This window comes from Globicephala melas, chromosome 12, assembly GCF_963455315.2.
Source record: "Globicephala melas chromosome 12, mGloMel1.2, whole genome shotgun sequence".
Taxonomy (NCBI): domain Eukaryota; kingdom Metazoa; phylum Chordata; class Mammalia; order Artiodactyla; family Delphinidae; genus Globicephala; species Globicephala melas.
In genome coordinates this window covers 53,887,481-53,914,529 of record NC_083325.1, presented here as the reverse complement: position 1 = coordinate 53,914,529, position 27,049 = coordinate 53,887,481, and the positions used below count along the sequence as shown (strand labels likewise).

The 27,049-nt window shown below is 54.1% G+C and overlaps 1 protein-coding gene across 1 annotated transcript; it reads left to right on the top strand.

The window, feature by feature from the left end:
• Positions 1 to 23,844: 23,844 nt before the first annotated feature.
• On the top strand, positions 23,845 to 26,722 carry SIX3 (SIX homeobox 3). The gene is made up of 2 exons (XM_030857702.2): positions 23,845 to 24,650; positions 26,530 to 26,722. The coding sequence occupies exons 1-2, from the start codon at positions 23,845 to 23,847 to the stop codon at positions 26,720 to 26,722; spliced, it is 999 nt and encodes a 332-aa protein (XP_030713562.1).
• The last annotated feature ends 327 nt before the right edge of the window (positions 26,723 to 27,049 follow it).

The window sequence follows — 27,049 nt, the reverse complement described above, 5'->3', positions numbered from 1 at the left end:
CTTTTACAGTCTTCCAGGGAACTGAAATTCTTTCCATTAAGAGAATTTTGTAAAGACCGAAATAAATGGAAATCTGAAGGTGCAGTGCCTGGTGAATACGGCGGATGAATCAGAACTTCCCAGCCAAGCTGTGACAGTTTTTGCCTGGTCGTCAAAGAAACGTGTGGTCTTGTGTTATCCTGATGGGAGATTATGCGTTTTCTGTTCACTGATTCTGGATGCTTTTCATCAAGTGCCGCTTTTGGTCCAACTGGGAGCAGTACTTGTTGGAATTAATCATTTGATTTTCCAGAAGGAGCTCATAATAGAGGACTCTCTTCCAATCCCACCGTATACACAATTTCACCTTCTTTGGATGAAGACCGGCCTTTGGTGTGGTTGGTTGTGGTTCATTTCACTTGCCCCATGATCTCTTCCGTTCCATGTTGTTGTACAGTATCCACTTTTCATCACCCGTCACAATTTGTTTTAAAAACGGAACGTTTTCATTACGTTTCAGTGGAGAATCGCATGAGGAAATATGGTCAGGAAGGTTTTTTTCGCCTAACTTACGTGGAACCCAAACATCAAAGTGATTCACATAACCAAGGTGGTGCAAATGATTTTCAACACTTGTTTTTGGATATTCTGAGTATGTCGCCTGTCTCCCACGTGGTATAATGTTGATTGTTCTCAGTTATTGTTTCCATTTGATCGCTGTCAGCTTCAACTTGTCTACCCAACCGTGGAGCTTCGTCCAGCAAGAAATCTCCAGCACGAAACTTCACAAACCACTTTTGACGCGTTCGATCAGTCACAGCACCTTCTCCATACACTACACAAAACTTTTTGTGCGTTTCAGTTGCGTTTTTACCTTTCTTAAGATAATAAAGCATAATATGCTGAAAGTATTGCTTTTTTCTTCCATCTTCAATATTAAAATGGCTACACAAAAATTCACCAATTTTGATGTCTTTTTTTAAAATGCACACTGATATGACAGTTGTCACATACAATCTAACAAGATTGTTTTATTTTGTTTTGCGGTACGCGGGCCTCTCACTGGTGCGGCCCCTCCCGTTGCGGAGCACAGGCTCCGGACACGCAGGCTCAGCGGCCATGGCTCACGGGCCCAGCCGCTTCGCGACGTGTGGGATCCTCCCGGATCGGGGCACGAACCCGCGTCCCCTGCCTCAGCAGGCAGACTCTCAACCACTGCGCCACCAGGGAAGCCCTAACAAAATTGTTTTGAATGAAGTTAAAGACAACTAAGTGCTACTAGAGCCATCGTATGAAAAAAACCCAATGAACCTTTTGGCCCACCCAATATTTAACCCGAATCAGACGTGGGACCTAGTTGCTCACTGGGAGCATTTGCCGCCTGGGGCAGCAGTAGAAAAAAAGGTAATATAGGGGAAACCGAAGAAAAGAAAAGTTAGCTGGAGAGGTCAGGAGAAAAGGACCTGGCCAGAAAGGGCCTGGAATTAGGACAAATAGGTTCACACTAAACTCATGTCTGTGTACTGAACACACCTGGGCTCTGCCTGTGCTCTCTGTTCCTGTCATTTTCAAGCAATTCCTCTGCACCCTTACCTGTCCTTCTGCTCAGGAAGTGTGGCAGATTTGCTTAGTCAATACTGGCGAACCTACTACACGACCACAGCTGAGATGTGGCCCCTGGCTGCAAGGAGCTTACCATCTGGTGGCACAAGGTTGCAGAACATTGACTAATAGGCTATAGAGGATGTTTGCATGTGGATGCAAATGATCCAGTGAAGATGAGGAACTGATAGAGGGAGGTGTTGCAGGATGTGGAGGATAAGGAAGGAATTCCTGGAGGAGACAATGCCTGAGGGAGCTTGAAGGATACGGGGTCAGACCGGTGGGGTCAGGGGGAAATGTGTAAAAAGTTTCTGGCAGAGAGAACAGCACAACCAAAGCCCGGGAGGTGTGCAGATGTCCAAAGAAGGTATTTGACAGCCTGTCTTTGCAATTGAGGATAATAAGGCAGTCTTGGATGGAGAATGGTGACCCAGCCTTAGCCCAGGACACACCACAGGAGGTGACAAGAGGCGGCAAAGCAGGCTGCATTCACAGTGGACACGGTTTCACCTGCAGGGAACCTACCCAACCAAAGGGACTTCAGTGCACCTCTTCCTAACCTGTGCTCTGAAACGGTTAAATAAAAGGAAGAATATCTGGAATTTATGAGATTGTCTGAAAAAGGAACTTTGTATTAATTATCACACGCAGACTGTAATTATGGGTTGAAATGAAGGTTGTTTTATTTGTCAGGTGAGAAAACTGGATGCCAGGCACACTTACAGTTTCTCAGGTTCTGAAAAGTGCCCCCCCTCACCTCTACTCTCACCCTTCCAGAGCCCGCCTCCACACATGCACACACACACACAAACACACACACCCTTATCTCACGGTACCCAGTAGTCACATATGTCATCTTAGGTCCAACACCCAACCCAGGTGTTGTTTTCATCATCAAATGAGAGACAATGGAATTGCCACTGATTTTAGAAAGAATTACTCAAGGATTTCTTTCTTTCTTTCTGTCTTGTTGCTTTTTGTTTTTGTTTTTTTCTTAGAAATAATGGAACAACTGAATAGCCAACAGCCAACAATGAAAATAGGATGTGGCTATCTCCTATCTTTTGCCCTTTATATCCAAAACAGCTTACAGAAATGCACAAAATAGCCATGCAAATAAAGACTTAACCATTGCCTCCAAAAATCATCCCCAACCCTGTGCTTGCTTTTTAGTGGTTTCCAAAATGACAACGTATTTACCCCCTCAGCTCTCTGGTTTGATGTCTGCCCTGATCAACTTACAGGGACAACTGACACACCCTCTCTTCTCGGATATGTCCCGGCCTGCTAAGACTCATGGGTCTGGGTGTACCAGGGCCTGAGTCAGTCCAATATCCATGCCATCCCCAGGCAGTTACCTGAGATCCTCTGCCCTCGCTGGGTAGGCATTCAGCAGGAATCTACGCTCTTTGTGCCCTACCATGCCTGGCCACTGGGGGCACAATTGATTTCCCTTCCTTATCCTATGGTGTGAGAAATGGCAACATTCTTAGCCTAGTTCTGGCATAACTAGAAGATTTCAAAAACTGAAAACTGAGGCACAATAAACACAAAAATGTAGAAATGGAGGAGTTTACAGATTTTAGATTGTGAGACTATTAGATTGTTGAGCCTTTATGAGACAAAAGACCTGTACTTGTTGGAGGGGTCCCTGAGGTCTAGGAGGCAGACAGGACAGCTACTCACCTAAGAGACAGGGAACCAAGCCTAAGGGAAAAGAAAAGCCGAAGATTATGGTAGGGCAAAAACTGGAGATCCCGGGAGGTGTCCAAACCAAGGGGTCTAGAAGCAGATGCTAAGATTAGAGGCTGGGTGACACTTAAAGGGCCAGAAGGAAAACCAAAACACCCCAGCCTTTAGCATCTGGCCAAAGATGAACTTGCTGGCAGAGTTTTGAGTTGCACTGATTCTTTCCTTTGGCTTTAGGTTACACCCTTTCCCAACTTCACTGACCCTCAAACATTGATTGTAAAATCAATATTAATTGATAATGGTTCTCTCATTGGAACACATCTCAAACATATGCAAATTAGCAAATTCTTCCCTGGCCACAGTGGGCAAGGGCTGATTCTACATCGGAGCAAACTCCAAGGAATCGAGACCCCTTGAGCAGGTAGAATCTGACCGAGGAAGCCTTGTGCAGGGGTGAGCGAGTGCCCGTAGGCTGCTCCCCTGAGAGCAGCGTGGTGGTGATGAACAGACGTGCAGACAGGGGACGAAAAGGGCAGGCCTTTTAGGCAGTGATGTGAAACTCTCAGCCGTCTGGAAGGATGGTCTGAAAAGGGATGGCTAGGAAGACGGGACAAAGGACTCTTCTAGCCAGATATTTTAGATACCTCTGAATTACCCCATTATGGTCAACATTTAGGGGCCAGGATTTATGATTCAGAATCAGGTATTTGTGGAGGGGGGAGAGGTCCTTGTGATTTTTGAGTCTCTGAGAAGAGTGAAGATTGTGGAGAAGGCTGAGCGTACAACTAGATTACAAACCCGCATGGGGCGGGGTATGTCACCCCCTTAGAGTAACAGATTACTCACACCTGGCATATTCTCTGAGTAGGAAGGGAAGTAGCAAAAATGGAATGAGAATAACAATAAAAACGAATTAGCTGCTATCAGATGTTTTCTCCATGGTTTCTGCTTGCCCAGGTCTGACTGGTATAGATTATAATTAGTCTCTGCTTGCAGATGTGTGGTTCCAAAGACTTGTGGATTAAGGAGAAACTCTAGAATTTCTCAGTACCTGACAAGTCGTAATGTGAAGAGCTACACTTAGTCCATTAAAGATTTTTCACAGTGACATTTGAGTGCAGCTTGAGAAACATGCCACCTTGCCATTCATCATTTTCAGGGCACGGGTGTCGGAAAGGAGGTTGCTATGAAGAACAAAACAAAATGGATTGCATGTGTAGAGGCGAGCTGGCGAATCCTGATAAATGTACTTCACTGAATGTCAACAAATGTCACTTGAGAAGCCATTTGCAGCTACCATAACAGCCTCCCAAACCCAACGAAGAGTAGCAAAAACAGGCAAGATGAACTGGGCGTCCTGCTTCCGCATGAATAAGCAATCAGCCCTCTCAGAAGTTACACCAGAAAGTTGTTAAACTTGATAGAAGAAGCTTTTTCACCCATACTGACGCAGACTATAGATTGCTACAGAGGGTTGGAGACCTTCTGGGGACCTCAGTGCTGTGACTCAGGGGAGGATTTAATCACCCCCTCTGTCCCAGGTGGGTGCCTTCCTTCTGTGGGTGGAGGGACTTGCTGTCTCCAAGGCATGCTTTCTGGGCTCTTCCCTGCCCCCTCCTCTGGCTGCTTCGGCTGAGGCGACAGACCTCTTCCCTGCTCCCAGTCTAGCCTCCCTTGCAGTGGGATCAGCAGCCCCTCCCTTCAGCAGGGGCTGAAGATGTGACCTGGGTATCAGGACTGCAGGATGCAGCTCTCACTTGCCATATCAAGAGAAGACCTAGCCGACCACCCTGGAGGCAGGCTTTCCCTCTGTCATTCAAGAAAAGGCTTTTCAACGTGTCCTCTGGTTAATGTGAAAATCTGAGTCATGGATGCAGCTTCTGGTGCAGCTTCTTGGTGACCAGGCCATGACTTTGCATCCACGTGACTTAGGATTTCTAGAAGGCAGGGCCAAGTTTTCTTCAGAATTCGGCTTGGGTCAAGATGGTCCACTCTTTCTCCTCAGCTTGGTGAGTCTCTACACTTGGCTGCAGACAAGTAAATGGAAAGAAGATCATATGCTCAGAAAAGCTCTCCAGGGAAATGTGAAACTAATTAAAATTCCAGCCCCTCTTCATTTTCTAATCTCTGGGGGCCCCTTCTTCTCAACACATACACACACGGTCAACCAATACTTTTTTCCTCCTTGATACCAAGAGACTGACAGAGTAGCTTGAATTCGTCTGGCCTTGTAAATACACCACACACACACGCGCACACACACACACACACACACACACACACACACACGCAAGCAGGTTGCCCACATGAATTGAGGTCAGTTCAGCTTTCATTGGAGAGATGCTGTGGTGTAGGGCTCACATACAAGAAGCCCTTTATTGAACACGCGTCCCCGGCTCTGCCCCTGAATGTGTTAATGTACAGATGTCCTCTTCACACTGTTCTGCCGTATGTTTAGCCTGTGTATGGTAGAACTGAACACATTTTACAACCAGGAAAAGATGGGCTCTTTGGAAAGTGAGCTTCCCTTGGATGAACTTGGCGGGACTGTACATGGAGGCGGGGTAGGAGCCCGGCTCCTCTTCAGCTCCACTGACCGCTGAATCCTTCATAATCCTTGGTGTTTCCTCCTTTTGAATTAGGTGCTTCCGGTGCAAGGGCCTTTACTTGGGTCTCCGGAACTCGAAAGACATCTGTTTATTATTGAAATGGAATTGCCCTCAATTTGTTGACTTTCGTGCTTCGTTTAGGAAGAAACAGTGGCTTGTTTAGGGAAAAAAAGAAAAAGAAAAAAAGAAGCAGCAGCAGAAGAAATCCAAATTTCTGGAGCAGAGGTGGAGGTGAGGGCAGAGTAGAGAAGACCCGCAGGAAGAATGGAAATGTAAGATCCCGAGCCCGGTGCATAATACAGCCTAGCACTGCTATACTCGGTGAAGGTACTTTCTGAAGAGTGAATCTCTGCTGTGTCCTAATGTGGATTGTGTGTCCCAGGCACAAAACCCTACTAAAGCATAAAAACACATTCGGAAGAAAAGACTAGATGGGTGTAAATGTCCCAGCTTGGCAGTATTGTTTATTTTTCTGGTTGTTGTAATTTTAAAATTTGTATATTAAAGATCAAACTAATAAGCATCTGTTTCAAGGGGAGGAAAAACCAAACTGTCCATAATTGATTAATATCACCCAAATCCTTCAACTGCTGGAGGCCAGAGCTATGTAAAAACCTACCTTCCTATTGTTTCATCTTTAAAGAACAAAAACAGTCTTGCCATATAGACAAAGGTAGCCAATAACTCTGTCTCTCAGGGAGGAAAAGTGAAGCTGAATTGGGTGAACCACATTATTCATCCACTAATTAGTGGCACTAACTGGTTTCCTTGTTTCTAATCCACAGGCCATTTTCAGTGGACTCTGCTCTGTGTATAAAAACCTAAAAAGCCCCCTTTCACCATTTTACATTCCAGGATGTTTCAAACAAAACATTAAATTGGTACCCTAAGAGGAAGGTTTGTTAAAAACAAAAACCAAAATTCCTTACAATTGCAGGAATCCCCTCATTTTTGCAAGAATGGAGAAGTCTCCTCTGAGTAAGAACCTTCACTCAGTGCCTGGTGCCAATGGGCATCGTTCTGTCGGCCCTAGACGTCATCAGTAACCCCAAACCGAGGTCCCTCAGCCTGAATGAGGGAAAAATACAACATTAAATGGGGAGAAAAATAAGACAGCTTCAGGTTAACATAGCAGGCAGGCCATCCTAAGGAGAAATGTTTAGAGGAATTTGTTATCAACCTTCTAAATAATTTCATTCATTCATTTAAATAAGCACTTTTAAATGCCTGCCTATGTCAGAGCTGTCACCATATCTTAACTGGATACTAATTCTGTTTCTAAGTCATCCTCACCATCTCAAATCACACTCAACCTTCAAGGCTCAGCTCAAACTCCACCTCTTTCAGGAAGCCTTCTAAGATTTCCCCCATACTTCCCTTCTGTGTGCTCCCAGCCTGGACACCCATAAGAACAGCACTGTTCCGTGCTGTCCCGACCTATCTATGTTCCTCTCCCCCAAATGAATATTAGCTCCCTGAGAAAAGGGTTTCCATCTTATAACTGAGATGGTCTCCCCTAATATGCTCTTTGGGATGGTATTTAAGAGAACTGAAAGCACGGTTATCTTTCACCCACGTTGCGATTTAAACTACCTTAGTTTAAATATATGGGAAACAGCCTTCTCTTCCTTGGCGATTGGTAGTATTCAGCATTCAATGCAGGGGAAATATGCAGATGAGGGAGATGCAAGTGGGCAGCCCATCTAGATAATATGGGCCCTCTCTGCAGGGGAGGCAAAATCCTCTGGTAGGAGGAGCCGAATCATCCGAATAATTGCATAGATCTGGCCTTTGAGGCAAGTGTCACCCTTTTTGATACACTTGGGCATTTAAAGCAATTTCCCCCACCTCTGGATCAAATATGCTTTAGAAACTTGGGAGCTGACACTTCGTCCAGATATAATGGGATAGAAACGGAGAGAGTTCACTTTTTTTTTTTTTTTTCTGGAACTGCCAGCATTGAGGCACCTGAGCTTCCTTCTGAATACCCTGACTTTCGTTATTGCCCCGCAGGAATAGTTTGCCGTGTAGGAATCATTATGCTTTCCCCCCTTTATCGCTGCCCAAGAAATCACAGGAGAGAGAATACTTCCCTCCACCAACACAACAGAGAGAATTTTACTATTGGAAAACTAAGACTTTTCGTGAGGGTTGCAAATGTTGATGACTTTCGGCAGAGAGATTTTTTTTAAACCAGGAATTCAGGAATTCCCTTCCTTCCTTCTGATACCTATTGTTTTCATATGGGCCTTTCAGGGAAACACCTTTCTTACAATTTTTCAAACTTTTAAGTGCCAGAAGTCCACCAAAGCAGGCAGAACCCATCACGTCTGCGTCCAACGTCAGGCCAGAGGAACCTACGCGTCAAGTCGCCTGGTTTAGCAAGTTCATGTAACTATTATGCTCCTATTGGGCTCTTAAAAAAAATCCCACCTAACATAATTCATAATAACCTTTCTTTATCATCTCAAACATTTCATTTCAGTGTCTGTAATATTTAGTTCTTTCCCTACCCAATTAGGGAAAAAAATCTGCCCCGATTTTAGGAAGAAAAAAGATCTTTAAAGTTTCTAAATTTAAGAATGGTTGAAAAGGGTTTTTTCCCCCTCTCAAATCAGCATTCAGAAAAATATATTTATACATTCATTTACTTCTGGTGTGAGAACAGAGTTGCCGCTTTTGCTCAACGGAAAAGATTTTTGAAATGACACAAATCTGTATGTGTGTGTTTCTAGAATTAATACACTTGTATTCACTGAGGTAGTGGGCTTTCCAACTAGGGGAATCCGCATTGGGAGGAGTACCCTGCCTAGGGAGCATTTAAGGAAATGTTAATATCCAAACAAAAGCAGTATTACCAGTGCTATCCACTCCCTCCCCCAGAGGAAAAACAATTAATAATTTGCATATGCTCATGACACAAATTAAAGACAAAGGGCCCCTCACAGACTGTGGTTACTATGCAGCCCTCCGCAAGCTGCACAGCCCCAGCCCTGCACTGTTCTTGCTTCCAAATGAATAGCATTAAGCTCAGTAACTAAAAATAGTGGTTCCGGGCCCTCTGGCCCATTCCCACTGTAGAACCGTGTTTCCCCAATGAAAAACGTCTTCCAATCTCTCCAGAGCTTCTAGGCAAAAAGAACGTATAGTTCTAAGGGGAAAAAACGTATATACTTTGCCCTTTTTATTTTAATGGCCAAACACTGTAATGCTAGCTAAATGGAAATTCTTGTCTGTTAATAGGTTTCTTTAGTTTGTAATAAATAGGAATGCTAATGACTAAAATTTGGTATTTGGTATGCATTAGCTTTTGTGAGCTTTTCTTTACAGTCCTCATTGACATGCAATATGGCAAGCTTCCTTTGAAACATATTTATAAAATAACTACAGTATAATTAAACCAACAAAGCCATCTTTTAAGTAAGCTTAATAGCTCAGGTTTTTTTTCACCTGGGTAAAATTTTATTTTAAAAAGAAAAATAGTTATGCCTCAATCCCACTGTATATTTTATTCTGTGCATCTAATATTTCCTTTGCATCTACAATCTATGCATATCTAATTCTTTCTGACAACTATGATTATTAATAAAGTGCTCATGAGAGATATGCTTCATAGCTTCTTCAACAAGAATAATGTTTTTTTGTTAATGGAAATTGTAACATATCTTGACAGATACAGTATATAAGGTCTGCTTTTTCTTAATGGTTAATATTTCTGGGCTGAATACTCAAGGAGCGGATCAACAGATATGGCAGGTAATAATCAGAGAGGATGCTATTTTATACAATGTAACTAAAAATATTTTAACGATACAAAAGCAATAGATAAATAAAAGCAATTTTGTTTAATTTTGCTTTCAGTGTGCGAACAATTTTTGGTTTACGTTGCTGCAGTGGCCGGTGTGTTTAACAGAGGTGGAAGCTCGCAGCGCAGAGTGATCGGTACACACGCGGCTCTGCCTTCTTGCAGCCGAAGGGTCCTGCAAGCGCCCTTTCTCTGCTCTCAGCGGCTTCAGCGTCCCTCCCAGGGACGCAGGGCCCGGCTGAACGCTAATTCTTAAAACACAGTGGTTCAAGTTCACCAAGTTTTCCTCAATTTTGCAAACCGTTCCTCTCGCTCCGTGCCTCGCGGTTTAAGACCACGCGATTTCCCAAAAGGAAAAACTCAAAAGACACCAGGCGTCGGACGGGAGCAGTTGGAGCGGGTCTGGTGCTCTTCGGCCTCCCGGACCCCTGCCCGTCCGGCTCTGCCCCAAGCGCCTGGCTCCCTTCTCCTCCAGACTCCGGCCTCTCCGCCCCGGGCCTGCCAGGCTCCCAACTCCGCCCCGTGCCGAGAATAAACACAGTTGCCATCACTGTTATAATCTTTATTTCAAACTGTTTCCAAGGTTACAAATTATCGTGCCTCCCATGCAACAGGTTCCTCCGAAGAAGCGGTATCATTACAGATTAACTGTAATGTGTGGGATTAGAATAAAAGCACAAGGGATTAGGTAAAAGGGGGGACGCTCGACAAATAACGCCCGAGCGCACCTCGACTGAGAGGCAGAGGGTGGAAGCCTCGTAGACACTGCTGCCCGGGCGCCGCGGCTCCTCCGTGAGCTCGACCCGGCTCCTCCGCTCTCGGCCCCGGAGCGGCCAGGGCCGGAGGGGCCCGAAGGGCTGGCGGGGCCAAAGGCTGGACGCCGGAGACGAGGGACGCGGCCCCCAGCCTCGGGAAGGCGAAGGGCCGGGAAGCCGCAGCGGCGTTGTGGGCGGGCGGGCCTATGGCCCGGCTGGGGGCCGCGGGTGGCACCGCGCCCGGGACACAGTTCCAGCGCCGTACGCGGCGCCCGGAACGCGGCGAAGGAGACAGCACACTCACAAGGGGGTCACCGGGTCTCGGGTGTTGCCGACACCGCATTCAAGGTACAAGCCTATGGGGTCCGTCCTCGTGTAGCTCCCGCGCCGGCGCCACTCTCTGCGGGTCTAGGATAGGGAGCCGGGGCCCGGCGGCACTGGGGTGGGCGGCGGCGCAGGCCGCCCGCGCCCTTCGGAGCCCACGACTCGGGCCTTGGCCGCCCGCCGAGGCCATGCGCCCCATTCGACCACCTCCCGGCCTGGCCGACCCCTGCCCCAGAATTCCAGAAAGTCCCCGAGCTCCTTCTCCCCTCACTCCGCGCCCTGAAGGGCTGGAGCTCGCGCGCCAGGCCCAGCGGGACTCGGGCCTGCCTTGGGCCACGGCCTCGGGCCGCCCCGAGGACTGTTGGTTTGTCCCGGTGGAGGGCTCGAGGCTGGAAAAACAAACAGGGCTGGCGTGCAGGCTTGGGGTGCGGAACGGCCGGGGGCTGGAAGGAAGTTCGCAGTGTGGCCGCGGCGCCGAACAAAGCCCCCTCTTCGGGAGCCCCGTCACCTCGCGTTGACCCCGGGCCCTCGCCTCGGAGCAGGCCGCGCCACTCGGGGGTCGCACGCCAGGGCCCCGGGCCTCCGCCGCCGCCAGAGCCCGGGCTCTCCTTGGGTCGCGCAGGCCGACCCCGCGGCCCGCCCGAAAGGCGCGAAGGTTAGCTCGGCCGGCTGGGCAGCCTCACCCCGCCACCAAAGCCAAAAGAGCAAGGCCGAGGGGTGACTCCACGTTGATGTCCTCCGCCAAGAAACGGGGTGACCCCGGGGCGCGCTGGAACCACAGAGCTGCCAGCAGCCCCGGAGGGGCCAAGCGGTCTCCCAAGTAGACCGAAGTGGGCGACCAACTTCGCCGAGATACCCGCTTCCAAGAGAAGGGCCCCGGCTGAGGAGGCGGCGGGAGGCGACTGTCGCAAACAGCTGTTCCTCATACATATTTCATTACACAATCAGATAATGCGTCCCACCACCTTATCAATTATTCCCAGATAAACATTTTCAAGACGTTTTGACATCTGTCTTAGTGCCTGCTATTAATTTAGTAATCACTGTAGTTAAAAATGTATGGGATTTTTGCCTTCGGAGCACCTCCTCTCGGGCGCGCGGGCCCAGTGTTTTTGGGCTGTGACTGGAAGCCTGGGCCCTCCGGGGGTGAAGACGCCTTTGGAGGTGAGGCGGCCTCTCTAGCGCATTGACACTGTTAATGGAAGGGATTAAAGGGGTGTCTGGTTATTTTTATTGTTGAAGGTGATGGTTGCCCCCTCCCCTACCCGCATAACCCCCCCTCACTTTCCCGCCCCAGCCCTGGACCGGACACCAAAGTTCAACCCCTTTGCCTCGGGCAGAGGAAATGGTTAGCTTCTATCTGGGCGGCAGGTTTCTGGTGAGGAAGACGCAGGCAACTGCAGTTGGCTCGTTTGGGGCCAAAGAGAGGGAGAAAGGGGGGGTGGGGAGAGAACTCACAATCACGAAGAATTCATCACAACAAAAAACTCTAACAACACAGTGCACCCCATTCCAGAGGTCACAAACCTCCGTAGTTTTGCCCTGAGCCGGGTGGCTGGGCAGAGGTGACAAGGGCGTTTAGGAAACACAGAGGAAAATAAATTCGCTCCAGTGACTGTACATGGGGCATTTGGGGCTATGAGAAAACGAGCTGCTTTTCTGCTTGAGTGATACATGTTGCAATGAGCTTAGCTACGTACCCGAAATTTTATAAATCAGACAAGCAGAGTTTGAAGAATCTTGTAGAATTCATTGGTAGGTAATAGCCAACATCTCCAACTCTAGAATGCTGATTGTTATTTATTATTGGAAAGGGTCTAAATAAGCTATCCAAAGAGGGGAGAAAGAAAAGCCCTGAGGGAAAGGAGTTTGCCTCCATGTGTCCTGAATCTCAGCTACAGCGAATGGAAGTTACACTTCGGGTTTGGGAATAATGGTCTCCTTATTCGCTGCCCCCGCCTTCGGTCGCAGTCTCTTTCCGAGGTGCAATAGCAGGGGGACTCTTCGGACTCTTATTAGGGAATAAGGAGAAACAGACCTGGGAAAAGAAAAGGGTCTTGGAAGAAACTGCCCTTCCAAGGAACATCAATGGACTCTAAAGTGATTTTCACTGTTTATTGTTCAAACATCTACCAGAACGACTCTTGCTAAAATTTCCAGGAATTAAGTGGGGAGTGGGAAGTGGGGGGGAGTGGGGAGTGGGGGAGGGGGGAGGGGGAGGGGGAGGGGAGGGGGAGGGAAGGGGAGGGGACTGGGTAGTGGGGGGAGGAGAGGGGAGCGGGGAGAGTGGGTAGTGGGGAGAGTGGGTAGTGGGGACTGGGCGGACAGTGTTTGACCCCTAAAGGGAAGAAATTCCTCCCTACTCATACCCCTACTCCACCCCCTACATTTCTCGGGCAACTACATCATCTTCAACCTGTCCTCCTGCCCCGTGGTTCATCTCTTTCTCACAAGAGGAAGCTTCCTCTGCCCCTTACAGGGTGGTCATCTACTTGCTAGCCCAGAAAGTCCTCTTCCCCGCTCCACCCTATTTTTGACTAAAAGAATCTTTCCAAACTTACCCTCTACTTTTAGAAAGAGAGTTGGGGAGGGAGGTGAAGTGGATGGAAGGGCACCATCGTCCGCAGGGTGCCAGCCTCTTCTGCAGGAAAACCATGATGGTGGCTACTGTCTGGAAGGTTTCCCAGGAGTGGTCAGGCAAAAGGAGCTGAAACCAAAATCAAGCCTGTGCACTTGCTTGGGCCTTTTGGGAGAGCCACTCTAGGAATCCCTCTTCCAAACCCCTGCAGCTTGACCGGGACAGTGGGCTCTGTTTGGAACTAAGCAGTAGGGGGTGAGAACTTCCTAATATCTCACAAAGAAAATTAGTCTAACAAACCAAATAATTCAGTTTGCTTTGGAGTGTTCTTTTGTAAACTTATTTGATATAAAAGAAATTGGGATGGAAGTGAAGGCAGGAGGGTGTGCAGCTGAGCTAAGGTTCTCTGTAACGACTAAATTTTGCATAAAGAGAGAGAAAGGGGCAAAAGAAGGGCCCTCTGGCTTCGTGAACCCTGGTTGGAGCTGAACGCTCCTATTAGGAATCTCCCGGCTTTGAGTGAGGGCATCTATGCTCTCTCCACCCTATCCTTCTTTGGAACACAATCTCCTAAACCAATAATAACAACAAATAAATAATCCGGGTCAAAATGAAACTTTCCTGGATTGCCCTCTTCTGGGTGTCTCCAGCCCAGCCTAGAAGAAGGCGAAAGGGTCGGCTTTGGGGTGAATGTGGTGCTCTTTCTAGTCTCCAGGACTTGACCTGAAACCTTTCACCCAGTCGGCTCAACAAAGTTTCTCCCTCGGGAGCCAACGTCCCTCTAGCAGGAAGCCCTTGGCCTCACGTCCGGCATCCTCATTCGGGCCACTCTCCCTGTAGGTGCTTTCCTGCACATCTGCCTGTGGCTGGGGTCACTCCGCGCGGGCACTGCGGCTTTTGTCCGCATCTGGACAACTGGATGTGCACCCGTGCATTCAAATAATTCTGTCTGTGGACACTTCATTTTTCCTCAACTCCTGCTGTTAGTATTCCTCTAATTCTCCCGTATGTATTCGGGTACAATTGCATGTACGTTCCCTGTACAGTCAGGTGACTCAGCTTAAGCCTGAGCTCGGACGTCTGCGACCTCCCGAGTCTGTATGGGGAGGAGAAAGTGTGTAAGTGTAAACTCGGGGCTTTAGGTGGGGTGCGAGGTTAATAAGGCTTTCCGGCCCCAGGGCCTTCTAGGCCTCTCTTACACCTTCATCTCCCCATCTTCTTAACTTTCCAGGAGGAGGGCGATCCTGCGCCTCGCTCCTTCCGGAAGGGTCGAAACAGCCTTTGGGATCTCTCTTGGTGGATTTTGGTCGGGCCAGGCCAAATGGGAGGGGTGGAGGAGTCCACGAGGTTGCCTCGAGGCTCGCGACTGCACCTCTCCATTCAGGACACCAACTGGCCCAGTGCGCCCCGGGATCCTGGGGAAGTTGCAGGACCCAACAGTGGAAGTCTAGGCGCCTCGGGGTGAGTGATCTACGTGTTTGGGGGGGCGAAACTCTCCTCCTCGGCCTCCCAGGAGCAGCTGTATTTGTAACTGGGAACTGGCCTGGACCCGCCCCCTCGGCCCCTCCTCCCGCCCCCACCTCGGCGCTCCGAGCTTAGCCGGATGCAGGACCGTTCGCCCCGGCCACCGCCAAACACCCTAGGGCCACGCTATCCCTTGGAGCCCTTGCTGAGGCCCAGGGGCCTGGAGCGGAAAGGAAGGGTACGAAGCAGGGTGGTCGGGTTCGTGCTGCGAAGGCCTTGTGATGTATCCCTCCGCCGGGAGCAGCCTTGCGGGCCCGCGAGTCTTCCAGTCTCCGAAGCCGGAGGGAACGCTGGCCTCCGGCTTGCTGGGATGGGAATTGGGGGTGGCTCTCCTGCGACTGGAGGCTGTTCTCGCAGGGATCGTGCGGGGACCGGTGCGTTCCTGGAATCCTGTAGTTGTGTTTTCTCGTGAGTGTGAGAGAAAGATGCATACTCGCGGCTAACTTCAGGTCAGTTTGTTCGTAAAAGGCCGTCGTCAGCCCGTCGGTCTGTCTCTCCTGTGCATTCGCACAAAGTGAGGCCACCTCTCCCCACCCTCCGTACAGCCTCTCAGGCCCGGCCAAAGGGCCAAGGCCTGGGGGCCCTGAAGCCTGGAAAGGTGAGGCCCTTGATATGCGCTCCCGGTGTTCTGATCGTAAAGTCCACGCTGCCCAGGTGCCCACTCAGGGTCAACTAGGAAACCTACGTGGGAAAGGGGGACTCGGAGAGCTATCCCCACACCCAGTGCAGGATGAAGTCCCAACCTCGGCGCTCTGGACCTACAGACCTGGAGTCTCACTGCCCACCCAGCCGGTCACCCGGATTGGCAGCGGCGGCGGGGGGGGGGGAGGGAGGGATCGTGGAGTTGTGCTGGTAAAGGTTGGAGGTGGGGATGAAAAGAGGGGAGAAAAGAAACTAGACTGGGTGGCGATGGGACGTGGGGTGGGGATGGAGTTGGGACAGCTTTTGATAGCGCCGGCTTTTCACCCTGCTTTGGGGAGGTGCGTCGGGCTGCGCCGTTACCCCCCCCACACACACACACCGGAAAATAAAGCTAATGATGTAGTAATTTAGGAGGGGGTAAGGGGCTGGGCGAGAGGAGGGAGGAAGGATGGGGAACGCGCCCCGAGAGCGAAGGCAAACAGCTGTGGAGGCGCTGCCCGCGGCTCAGGCTTCCCAACAGGTTAGCTAGACAGGGATCCACCCGGCATTTCGCAGGAAAGGGTGGGGGTTGGGGGGAGACTGAGCGAGAGGGGGAGAGAGCCTCGCAAGAGGACAGAGGGAGGGAGAGAGCGAGAGGAGCCAGAGCGCGCGCCGCGCGGTTTAAAAGGAGACACACTTCCTAATGAATATTTATCCGCCGCTGCTTCCTGCTCCCGGCTTCCCTTACCTTTACGCAGGTAAGACCCTCCCTGCGCCCCAACCCTGGGGGCCCTCCCAGCTCCCCCACTCAGTGTCGGGGCAACGTTGTCAGGGCGAAAGGGTTCTTGGCAGCCGGGGAGGGGGAGTAGGAGGGCGACTCCCTCCCGGCTGCGCTTGGGCGCGGGGGATGGAGACCCAGCACTGCCAAGGCTGCGTGCGTGGGCTACCCGTATGGAGTCGGTGTGAGTGCTGTGTAAGGGTGTGAGTGTGAGAGGGAGAGGATGTCAGCCCGGGGGCGCGAGCGCCTGTTTCCCGCGCGCTCTGAGGACATTTCCCGACTTTTCACTCTGACGCCCCGGATTTCTTGCCTTTGCCTTTCTCTGCTTTCCCCTCCTCCCTCCTCCGCCCTCGCCACCTCTCCCACCCTATCCCCAACCGCGGCCGCCGAGACGCTCTTCTGCGGGCTACTGTACAGCTGGCGCCGGCCTCCCCGGGCCGGATCCCGGCCTCTCATAAAAGAGGGTGTATAGTTGGGCTTCTGTCACAAACCCCCACACAGAGGCCGCGCGGCCACGGTCCCCTTCCTGCCCGCTACGCTCTTGAGGAGCTGCGGCGCATTCCCCCACCAGCACACACACCTCGGGGTGCCAGGGCCCACAACGGACCTAAGGGTGATCGGACCCCGGGGGCACTGGGTGGAGTAGTCCTGGGCTGCAGCTGGGAGCCGGAGGACCCCCAGGGAGAGAGCGCCGCTCATCCCCTCCCCCACTTTCTCCTCCCGCCTTCGCCCGCGGGAGGAGCACAGGGAATTCGGGGCAACCAGGGGGGAAACTGGGAGGGGAGGGGGGAAACTGGGAGGGGCTGATGATATAACCAGAATTCTTAAATGGACTTACTTGGCCACCTGTTGAGAATCCATTTGGGGTCGGCCGGCTCCGGAGCTGCGCGTGGTGGACACACAAAACCAAACGGAAAAAGAAAATTCTTTCTCTGGCCATTCCCGGCGCGGCCCGTCAGACTCTCAGCTCTGAGCTATGGTCGGGCGGATCCAGAGCCAAAAGCAACTTTGCCAGGTCCCCAGCCACCCCAATGCCTCCCTCATCCCACGCCTCCTCGGCTCCGAGGCCGGGGACTCGGAGCGCCCGGACTCGGCGCTCAGGGCCCAACACCGGCAGTTCTGCTTAAGCCGGGACAGGCTTTCTAAGCCCTGCTCAGAAGTCAAGAGCAGCAGCGCCGCCGCCTCTGCTTGGCCTTTCAAGACGCGGTCGCTCCGTATTCTTGTGCCTCGGCCTCTCTGGTCGCCCCCGGACAAAGCCCCCGGAGCCGGCGGCTCCCTTCCCGCTAAATCCCCTTCGGGGTCAATGCGCTGCCAGCACCGGGCCGCGCGCTTCTCCTGCCAGCCGTGTGGCTCTTAAAGAGCGCACCCCCCCACCTTCGCCCTGCGCTCTCCCCCGACCCCCGCCTCCCCGCCCCTCTTCTCTGGATCTAGCCCCCCACGCCGACGCCTCAGGTCCCTCCTGCCCCGACCGAAGGCCGCGGACTCCTAGCCCCCTCCTCTCGCCTCCTCCCCTGAGCAGTTGGTGGGCCTCGCCTTGGGGCCACAGAGCTGAGTTATACCCTCTGCCTCAGGACCAGTTTCTCTCCAACAGCGTCCACTCCTCTCTTCCCCCCTCCTACCTTTGCCCTTTGCATGGATCAAGGCCCAGGGCACTACCTTGCCCAGGTCAGAGACGATTCCTAAAAATAGTCAGTTTGGGCTTGTATTAGGAGGTCGTAGGATGGATAAGGGGCGGGGCATGCCAGTTGAGCTGGGGGAGAGAAAGAGAAGAGGGGTAGACCAGATGGACTCTGAAAGCTCTGCTAGCCCAGGGCCTGCCTGGCCTTTTGGCAGAGGGTGAGGGCTGGATGGTGCCACTCACTCCTAGAGGGGGCCACCCTGGAGTGGGGTCCAGAGGTTACCAACCTGGCCAGCCCATGTGTGTCTGAGGGATTGTCCCATGGGGGGGGCACCTCCAGAAGGCCCAGAGTGTCGATCTGAGAGCAGACTGCTTCCCAAGCTCAGTGTATTAATACTCCCAAAAGTAACCTTTAAAAGCCCAAGAGCTGGGTGAGCAACGGAGGACCTTGAGTGACAACTGTCCAGGGAAAAGGGCATGGGGGGAGGGGGCAGCGAGAGGAAAAAGTCGACTCTTTCAGAGGACTGAAGCACAGCTGTTAACAAGATTCCTGACGTCTGCTGGTCAACAATGTCACCTGCCCCACCAAAAAAAAGGGAAAGTAAGATGGTGATTTGGTCCCCCTTCCTTACAGAGCCCTCCCTCTCTTTCTCTCCTTCAGGCCTGTTTTAGTCTCAGTCTCACCCTAGCAGCCAATTGGTCTTGTACAGGGTGGCCCCTTGCCTAGAGCACTTTCTTCAGGCCTCCTGAAGGCCAGGTGTGTGATCAAAGAGAAACCAGAGAGGGCATGGCTGGAAGTGTGGGCAGGGACAGGGTGGGCTGTGGTACTTTGCCTTCCCTAGTGCCAACTGTCATAACATTTGACTGTGCTTGAGGTCTGTGGATGGTGGGAGCAATGATGGTGTTCCCGCCCCTTCTTAAATCCAAGCCCTAGCACACCAGTTCTGGCTGTCATAGAGGATCTCTGCAAAGAAGTAGGTGCCTTCTGAGCAGTGGAGACCAGAGGAAGCCGGAGCGGGAAGGAGATGGAAAGCTGACTCTCCCCTGGGCATCTCTCCTCTGCCACCCCAACATTAGTCCAGATGCAGTTCTTTAAGGAACTGGGGTAACTAATTGATCTGAAATTGGCCCTCTTGGGAAACTTTGGCAGTGCAGTCCCTGGGCTACAATCGGAGGCCACAAACCATCCCCTAGTCCCTATGGCTCACATCCCCCCCAAGTCTCCCACCTCTTCTCTTGGGGCTGGGTCACCACAGCCAGCTAGGCCCGGTTTGTGCCCACTCTCCAGGACGGTGGCCCAAGACTGGAGCCAAACTTCTCTTGTTTGAGGATGTGGGGGGCGGAGGGGCCTTCGGCGGGCGTTGGGGCTCATTAGGCAGAGCGGGGTGCCGAGAGGTGCGCGCCGCCGGCCCGGAGGCCGCCTTTGAGCGGTCGGGGCGGCTTCATTAAGCGGCGCTAACAAGGCATACAAATGCCGGCCCAGCAGCTTTCTTGCAATGCCGGGGCCTTAGCAGGGCGCCAGGCTAATGAGGGTCACTCAAAGGGGCTGATCAAATATTCAAATTTCCCCGCACGCCGGGAACTTTTATGTACGGAGAAAGTTGAGGCAACTGAGCTGTGTTTACTGTCCGTGTCGACAATTGCTCGGAGCGCGGGTCCCCGGAGGCTAAGGGGGGGGGGGGCGCGGGAAGGGAGCAGTTGTTGTTGTTGTTGTTGTTTTTCATTCAAAGGAAAGTAATCGGGGTCCTTGAAGGACTTCGCGGCCTCCCCGCCTGCGTGCTGCTCTCCCCTGCGCCCTCCTCTGCCGCCCGCGCCAAGGGCCTCAGTTTGTAGCTTTCAGGGAGGCCAGACCGCGGGCCACCCGGCCAGCTCCCGCCTCCCGATGTCTTGGGGGCCGGAAGGGCGTTGCTCCCCAGGACAAACTGGCCTACGGAGCTGAGCAAGGCCGAGTGGATGCAGCTGCCCCAGCCCTCGGGTCTTCCTCTCTGGGAGGCTTCCAGACCCCTTGGCTTTGCCGGTAACCGAAACTAAGAGAGTGGGACTCTCTTAGGCACCTCTTCTGGTGGAGTTGAGACTGCCTGGGTTGGGGCTGACAGTTGTAAATAAATGCCCGGTAGGTCCTGGTAAGAGAAGGACATCTTCCAGCCCAAACGCCCTTTCTCCCCCCATCACCTGTACTGCTGTCCTTCCCATCTCCTGGGCCAGGATTAAAGCAGGGACGATGGTGACAATTTTGTGACCTCGGCCTATACGGGTGCCAAATCCCCGGAGTCTGAGCGGCCAGAGGGCGGAGGAGACCTAGAGGCTCCGCGGGCTGACCTGTCTATCCGGATCTCCCTTCTCTGAGAGACCGGGGTGCAGGAGCCCCCTGCGCGCCACCTCCTCCAGGCGTCCCCCAGGCCCACCTCCCACCCCTGGCTCTGCCCAATGCTTCGGGTCCCCAGAGCAGCAGGGCAGGCAGCCTGGGCCCCAGAACCTTAGGTCCTTCGTCTCCTAACACCCTTCCCCAATGCCCAGAGTCTGGGAATTTGGGAGGGGAAGCTTTGGTGCTCCACATCCCCTCCCCAGCCCCCCGCCAGCACCCTTAGACCGACATGCTGTGGAGCCTGCGGTCCCAGCTCGGCCGGGAGCCAGTCCAGCCATCCGCGCCGAGGACTGGCCGCCCCGCCTCCCTCCCCAGCTCTCTGGACTCTCAACTTACGTACTCCGGCCGGCGGGCGTGGTGCTTCGGGCCGGAGCGGAGAGGCGCTGGCAGCTGCGGGGCCGCGGGGTGGGCTCGGTGGGCGGCGCGGAGCTCGGCTCTGAGGGGAGGCTCTGACAGCCGGGGGCTGCGCGCCCGCCCCGCCGCGCCCGGCCCTGGCCCGGCGCACAAAGCTGCGCGCCTGGCTGCCTCCCTCCGCCCGACTTTGCACCCCCAAGCCGCTGGAGGGGTGCGGCGGGTCGGCAGGCCCCCCGGCTGAGGCTGGGGTCAGGGGTGCCGCCGGGCTGAGCCTCAGAACCACTTGCTTCAATTCTTCTTGAGTGGCGACGGTTTTCAATTTCAGCGCTTTCGGCTGAGCCCACGGCACCTGCCCAGCCTCCCTCCGGGGCTGGTCGGGCGGCGGCCGGGAGAGGCCGGGTCGCCCCAACCCGGAGGCGGGGGTTGCGGGCACTGGGAGGGGACTGGCTGGGTTCACCCGCCCGCCCGGCGCCTTGGGTCCTCGGCTCCAGGGGATGCAGTTTCGGGGTCACGAGCTGTTTTCAAAAAGTTGAACACAATATTCGGAAACCCACCCGTAGGAATTCTCCCCCCACATGCGGCACAATACCCACTCCCCTCCCCTTTTTCATTCCTTCCTCCCCCGCTTCCTCCTCCTGCCCCTTCCCCCTCCCACCCCTCAGCCTATAATCCTTCCCCTACAAGAGAAAGGGATCGGGAAGAAAAGATGAAGTGTCTGTTTTTGTGTCCCAACCTTAGGGCTCTTTCTGGGCCCACAGTGAACGACCGCCTAGAGCTTCGCAGCTTAGCAGAAACGGACACACGGCTGGGAGGAAGATACACGGAGGGGAGAGATACACGGAGGGGAGAGATACACGGAGGGGAGAGATACCCGGAGCCCCACTTCGTGGGGCTTGGCGGGTCTTCCCTGTGGGCGAATATTTTCCTGCCGCAGTCAGCGGGTTTAGGACCAGCGACCCTGGCTGACTGGGGCTGAGTGGCCGGTGTCGGGGCCCCCTCGCCCAGCCCACAGCCTCCCTGCCGCAGTGGAGCCTCCAAAGCAGCTTGCATTTCTCACCCCGGAGGCCTGGTGCTCGGGGAGTCAAGGCCTAACAAGGGCCAGAACTAGGGGTTTAGGGGCTGGGACACTTGCAGCCCCTGTCGCGTTAGGTTTCCTATTTAAATTCTCTCACAGTCTCTCTTTCTCTCCTCCCTCTTTGAGATCTCCAAAGTGGTGTGGACTCAGCGCCTCACCCCCAGATCTCCATCGGAATGTAGAAAAGATCTTTTTTTTTTTTTCAAAAAAGTTTTGAATTCCTCAATGATTTTTCTTCTGGAAAGGCAGCTTAGGATAATTATTTCAGCTTTATTGAGGGCAGATTAGTTGAAGTCTGGATGCTGCGTTTCAATACACGTTGTACACGGGCCGACAATGTGGGCATTGTTGGCTACTGTGTGTGAACTCATTCAAAATATACACTTTTTAACACCACACCGAGTCCTGTCTAAATATACACAGTGCTCAGGGGAAAGACGTCTCTGACCCCGACAAATCTGCGTAAATCACACTTCCATAGTTACAGAAGCCTCACAAAGGGAGGCCCGGCTCAAGATGCTGATTACATGTTCTTAAAAGCAACATACCTTAGAATAAGTACCCATGCCTGGCCTGGAGGCTGCAGTGGCCAGAGGGAGGGAGGGCCCTCCCCATGCTATGGGCCTTCTGGGGTTTGTTTTAGGCTTGTGATGTTACTTTCCTTAAAGAAATTAAACAGTTTTATAATTTTTTTTTCTTTATAGTATGAGCAAACAAGCAATTTTCAGGCCTATCCATTTCTTTGGGGCAGCCTCCAAAGTTTGAGTGGCCTTCTGGGGCTGGTAGGCAGACCCAGACCCCTTGGGGGCTGTGGGGTAGGTGGCATCTTGGGAGGGGGGCAGAGGGCTTCCAGGCGTCTCAACCCAACTTCCTCCACAGCTCCTAGGGAGGCAGCTGAAATCCGGGGGGGGAAACAAAGAGGCGGGTTGCTTTTTAAGATGGAAAGTGTACTGTTATTTCTACTGCTCTTTTAAAATATAAGCCAATAGGGGAAATCAAGGCTCCGTGACTGGGAGCAGGGTTAAAGAGAAGCCAGATGCAATGCAGAGGAAGTTGGGGTAAACGTGGCCGAGGACTGCGGACCAGGGAGGCCAGAGCGGCTTCCAGCACCCTAGGTCCTGGGCTCCAGCTCCCAGGCGCCGGATGCCCCCCAAAATCCGAGATCCTGGGGCGCAGCAGCCCGCCAGACCAGGGTCGGCGCGCGGTGGGCCCCATGATCTCATCTCTCCTTTCTTCCTCGCCACTATTAGTGCTCACATAGGCAGAAAGAGGCGGCCCGACGTGCACACCATGTGCAAACCCTGCCGGCTCCGCTGGCCCTCGGCCTCTCCTTGGGGGCTGGCCCTCGGCGTTCATGCAGCGTGGGGAGCCTCTCACCTCCCAACAAAATCCCCCCTTTAATTGCTCATCCCATTCAACAACTCTATGCCCATGGCTATTAAATTTTCTGGATCAACTTCTCTGGGGAAGAGGAAAAAAGAGGGAGCTCAGAGACAGTAAGAAAAGGAGAGAGAGAGAGGAAGAGAAGGGGGGAAGTGGTGAGATTAAGAGTTGCAAAGATTAAAAAAAAAATTCTCTTTCCCCCCTTCTCCCTCTTTCCTTGCTCTCCCCCTCCCCCCCACTCTGGCTAAGTGGTAAAACCGTCCTTACGTTCTCGGTATTGATTGGCAGGGCTGACAGTGATTGGCAGCGGTTGCCGTGGCAACGCCACAACGACACGCCGCAGACCAATAGAAAAGCGAAACAAAATGTTTCAATGCTGCACTCACTGTGGATTTAGGGGAGATATTATGAGGCTGTTGTCATTAGGGCGATTGCTGTGGAATCGCTGAATCTTGACTCGGCGGTGGTTGGCTCTCGCTCGCTCTCTCTCCCTCTCCCTCTCTGTCTCGGATTCTCTCTCTGCGCGCGCGCACCGGGCCGCTCTCCTTCCTCCCTCTCTATGTGGCTGCGCGGGTGTGTGTGTGTGTGGATGTGTGTGGGGTGTGGGTGTCCCTTACGCCCTTCCTCCTCCCCCTCCTCCTCCTCCTCCTGCTCCCCCCTCCTTTCCTTCTCCTCCTCCCCCCTCTCCTCTCCCTCCTCCTGGTCCTCATCGCCCCTCTCCTCCTCTTCCTCCCCTCTCTCTTCCTCTCCCTGAATTTTCTCCTCTCCTCTCAGGTCAGTCCATGGTATTCCGCTCCCCCCTAGACCTCTATTCCTCCCACTTCTTGTTGCCAAACTTCGCCGATTCTCACCACCGCTCCCTACTTCTGGCGAGTAGCGGCGCCGGGAACGGTGCGGGAGGCGGCGGCGCGGGAGGCGGCGGCGGCGGGAACTGTGCGGGAGGCGGCGGTGCTGGCGGAGCAGGCGGCGGCGGCGGCAGCGGCGGCGGCTCCAGGGCCCCCCCGGAAGAGTTGTCCATGTTCCAGCTGCCCACCCTCAACTTCTCGCCGGAGCAGGTGGCCAGCGTCTGCGAGACGCTGGAGGAGACGGGCGACATCGAGCGGCTGGGCCGCTTCCTCTGGTCGCTGCCCGTGGCCCCCGGGGCGTGCGAGGCCATCAACAAGCACGAGTCGATCCTGCGCGCGCGCGCCGTGGTCGCCTTCCACACGGGCAACTTCCGCGACCTCTACCACATCCTGGAGAACCACAAGTTCACCAAGGAGTCTCACGGCAAGCTGCAGGCCATGTGGCTAGAGGCGCACTACCAGGAGGCCGAGAAGCTGCGCGGCCGCCCGCTCGGCCCGGTGGACAAGTACCGCGTGCGCAAGAAGTTCCCGCTGCCGCGCACCATCTGGGACGGCGAGCAGAAGACGCATTGCTTCAAGGAGCGGACTCGGAGCCTGCTGCGGGAGTGGTACCTGCAGGACCCCTACCCCAACCCCAGCAAGAAACGCGAACTGGCGCAGGCCACCGGCCTCACTCCCACACAAGTAGGAAACTGGTTTAAGAACCGGAGACAGCGCGACCGCGCCGCGGCGGCCAAGAACAGGTCAGTGGCGGGGCCCGCGGCCTGGCTACACTCTCCGGGGCCGGGGAGGGGGAGAGCGGTTGAAAAGAGGGTGAGCGGACAGGAGGCGGGAGGCCAGCGGCTGCCGAGCAAGCGAGAAGCCGAGACCTCCTGGTCAGCGGGAGAAAGTTTCTGCTTGCCCAGGAGCGTGGAAGAGGAGCGGGCGTGGGTGTATTGATTGCTTTGCCCTAAAGGGGCTCTCGTCAGGGTGGAGAGAGTGTGTGTGAGGTCCTGAGTGCCCATAACCCTTGGGTCGTGTCCCTGGGAGCCTGAGCCCTGCGCTGCACCCGCGCCAGCCTCCTCAGCCTGGGATCCAGCTCCGGGCTTCTCTGGAGCCTACAGACAGGAAAGGAAGGAAAGCGCTCCTTGCCACCTGGTTCTTATTTCCACGCATTGCAAAAACCCCAGGGAGGAATCCACGAACGTCTGGGAGAGGAAACTGAATCTGGGTCCCTGGCATAAAGGGGAAGGGCCGGTGGCCACCGTGCAGCACGCCTGTACCCAAAGCCTTGCAAGTTGCCTGACCAGGAGCAGGAGAGCCAGGCTGGGAGTGGAGAGGCTGTGTGTGTGTGTGTGTGTGTGTGTGTGTGTGTGTGTCGGTGCTAGCCCTCCTGCTGAAGCCAAGGAGCATCCCCCTGGTCCATTAAATTGGGAAATAGGAGCAGAAGCTGCCTTGCTGCCCGGCAAGTTGGCCACAAACTCACAAAGTTGCACTGGGCTTGACCTGTCAGCAGAGCTGGGCCTGGGGGAAGTAGGGAGAAAAATAAGAAGAGGGGGAAAGAGGAAAGGAGTGGAGAGGAAGAGGGGAAAGGAGGAAGTTGGGTTAAAGACCTGATGGAAGGCCTGCGTCCCAACCCTGCCAGGGTAGGCACTGGGCCTGATGCACTGCAGGGAGCAGGGCTGCAGTTGCCGACAGCTGCTGGGGCTGGGGACTGGGTGTGAGCTCCTGGAGGGAGGGAGTGTGTTCCGTTTTAGGTGTCCCAGGCCTAAGCCTTTGGCCCGCTCACCCTTGCCTTTGCAGCCAACTTTTCGCCCGATGGGGGCAGCGCCCAGGGCCAGGGGAAGGCCTCCTCGCGGGGAGAACTGAGAGACACTAGGTTTACGTAGCAGCTGCCTGGCCTGGGGAAGGGGCAGCCGGAGACGGCTCTGCACTCCCCTCCTGCCTTCTCTGTCTCCCGCTTTCCCTCTCCCTCCTCTTCCCCCACTTTTTTGCTCCCAGCTTCCTCATTTTCTCTTCCCCCGATCGTGCGCTCTGCTCGAGGATCCAGAGAGCAAAGCCAGCCGGTCCTACCAGGAAGAGGCGGCGGGCGAGCAACCCGCAGCTCTTGATTTGGGGGAGCTGAGGCAGGAGGCATTGAGGGGACCCAGAGGCACGTCCACTCCAGAGGCAGCCGGCTGAGTCGGAAGAGTCCCAGGGGCTGGGGAAGAAGAAACACCCAGCCTCTCCCCGACTTCTGCCCCTTTGGGGCTCGCCGTTCTTCGCAGTGTGCGCCCGGGCCTCCCCTCCTCTGGCGGCCGGCCTCGAGTTCTACCTCTCCCCCCGAGGCCCGCCCCGATTTGGGAAGCCTTGGGAGGCTCCAGAGAACGCCGGGGAGGGGAAGACGGGAGCCCAGACCGAGCTGGGGAGGCTGCAGCGCTCAGTGAGCCGACAGATGCCTGGAGGAGGGGTATACGCAGAGAGCGAAGTCGGGGGCGGCGGCGAAGGGCGCGGGGTTCGGGAGGCAGAGGGGCACGGACGGCTGCGGAGCACCGGCGGCGGCATGCCCGGCTTCCCGGCGGCACGGGCTCAGGGAGGCGGCTTGGCGGAAACGGGTGTTGGGGCTGCCGTATCAGGGCGGGCGCCGCTCTCTGTCTCCCGCAGGCTCCAGCACCAGGCCATAGGACCGAGCGGCATGCGCTCTCTGGCCGAGCCCGGATGCCCCACGCACGGCTCGGCAGAGTCGCCGTCAACGGCGGCCAGCCCCACCACCAGCGTGTCCAGCCTGACGGAGCGCGTGGACACCGGCACCTCCATCCTCTCGGTAACCTCCAGCGACTCGGAATGTGATGTATGATACCCAAGGCCGCCCTCCTCCCCCTCCTCCCCCTCCTCCTTCCCCTCCTCCTCCTCGACCTCCTCCTCTTCCTCCTCTTCCTCCTCCATCCCCAGAACAAACCGAAATCAGGATACACAATCATACACACACCCAAGTACACACACACTTCCACTCCAGCCAAAAATATATAAAAACCAAGAAAAATAACAAACGCAAACCATCAACAATTCCCAACCACCATCTACCACCACGGCCACCCCAAAGGACCGCGACGCCAACAGACAGTCACAAACGCTGATGCTGCGGGCAGAAAACATAAAAGAGGTGACAATTGTATACTTTCTA

Bases quoted from the DNA above. Each gene is read 5' to 3' on its own strand.
- SIX3 (XM_030857702.2), top strand. From the start codon at position 23,845: ATGGTATTCCGCTCCCCCCTAGACCTCTATTCCTCCCACTTCTTGTTG. The intron at 24,651-26,529 runs GTCAGTGGCGGG...TGTCTCCCGCAG, and splicing joins GCCGCGGCGGCCAAGAACAG to GCTCCAGCACCAGGCCATAG.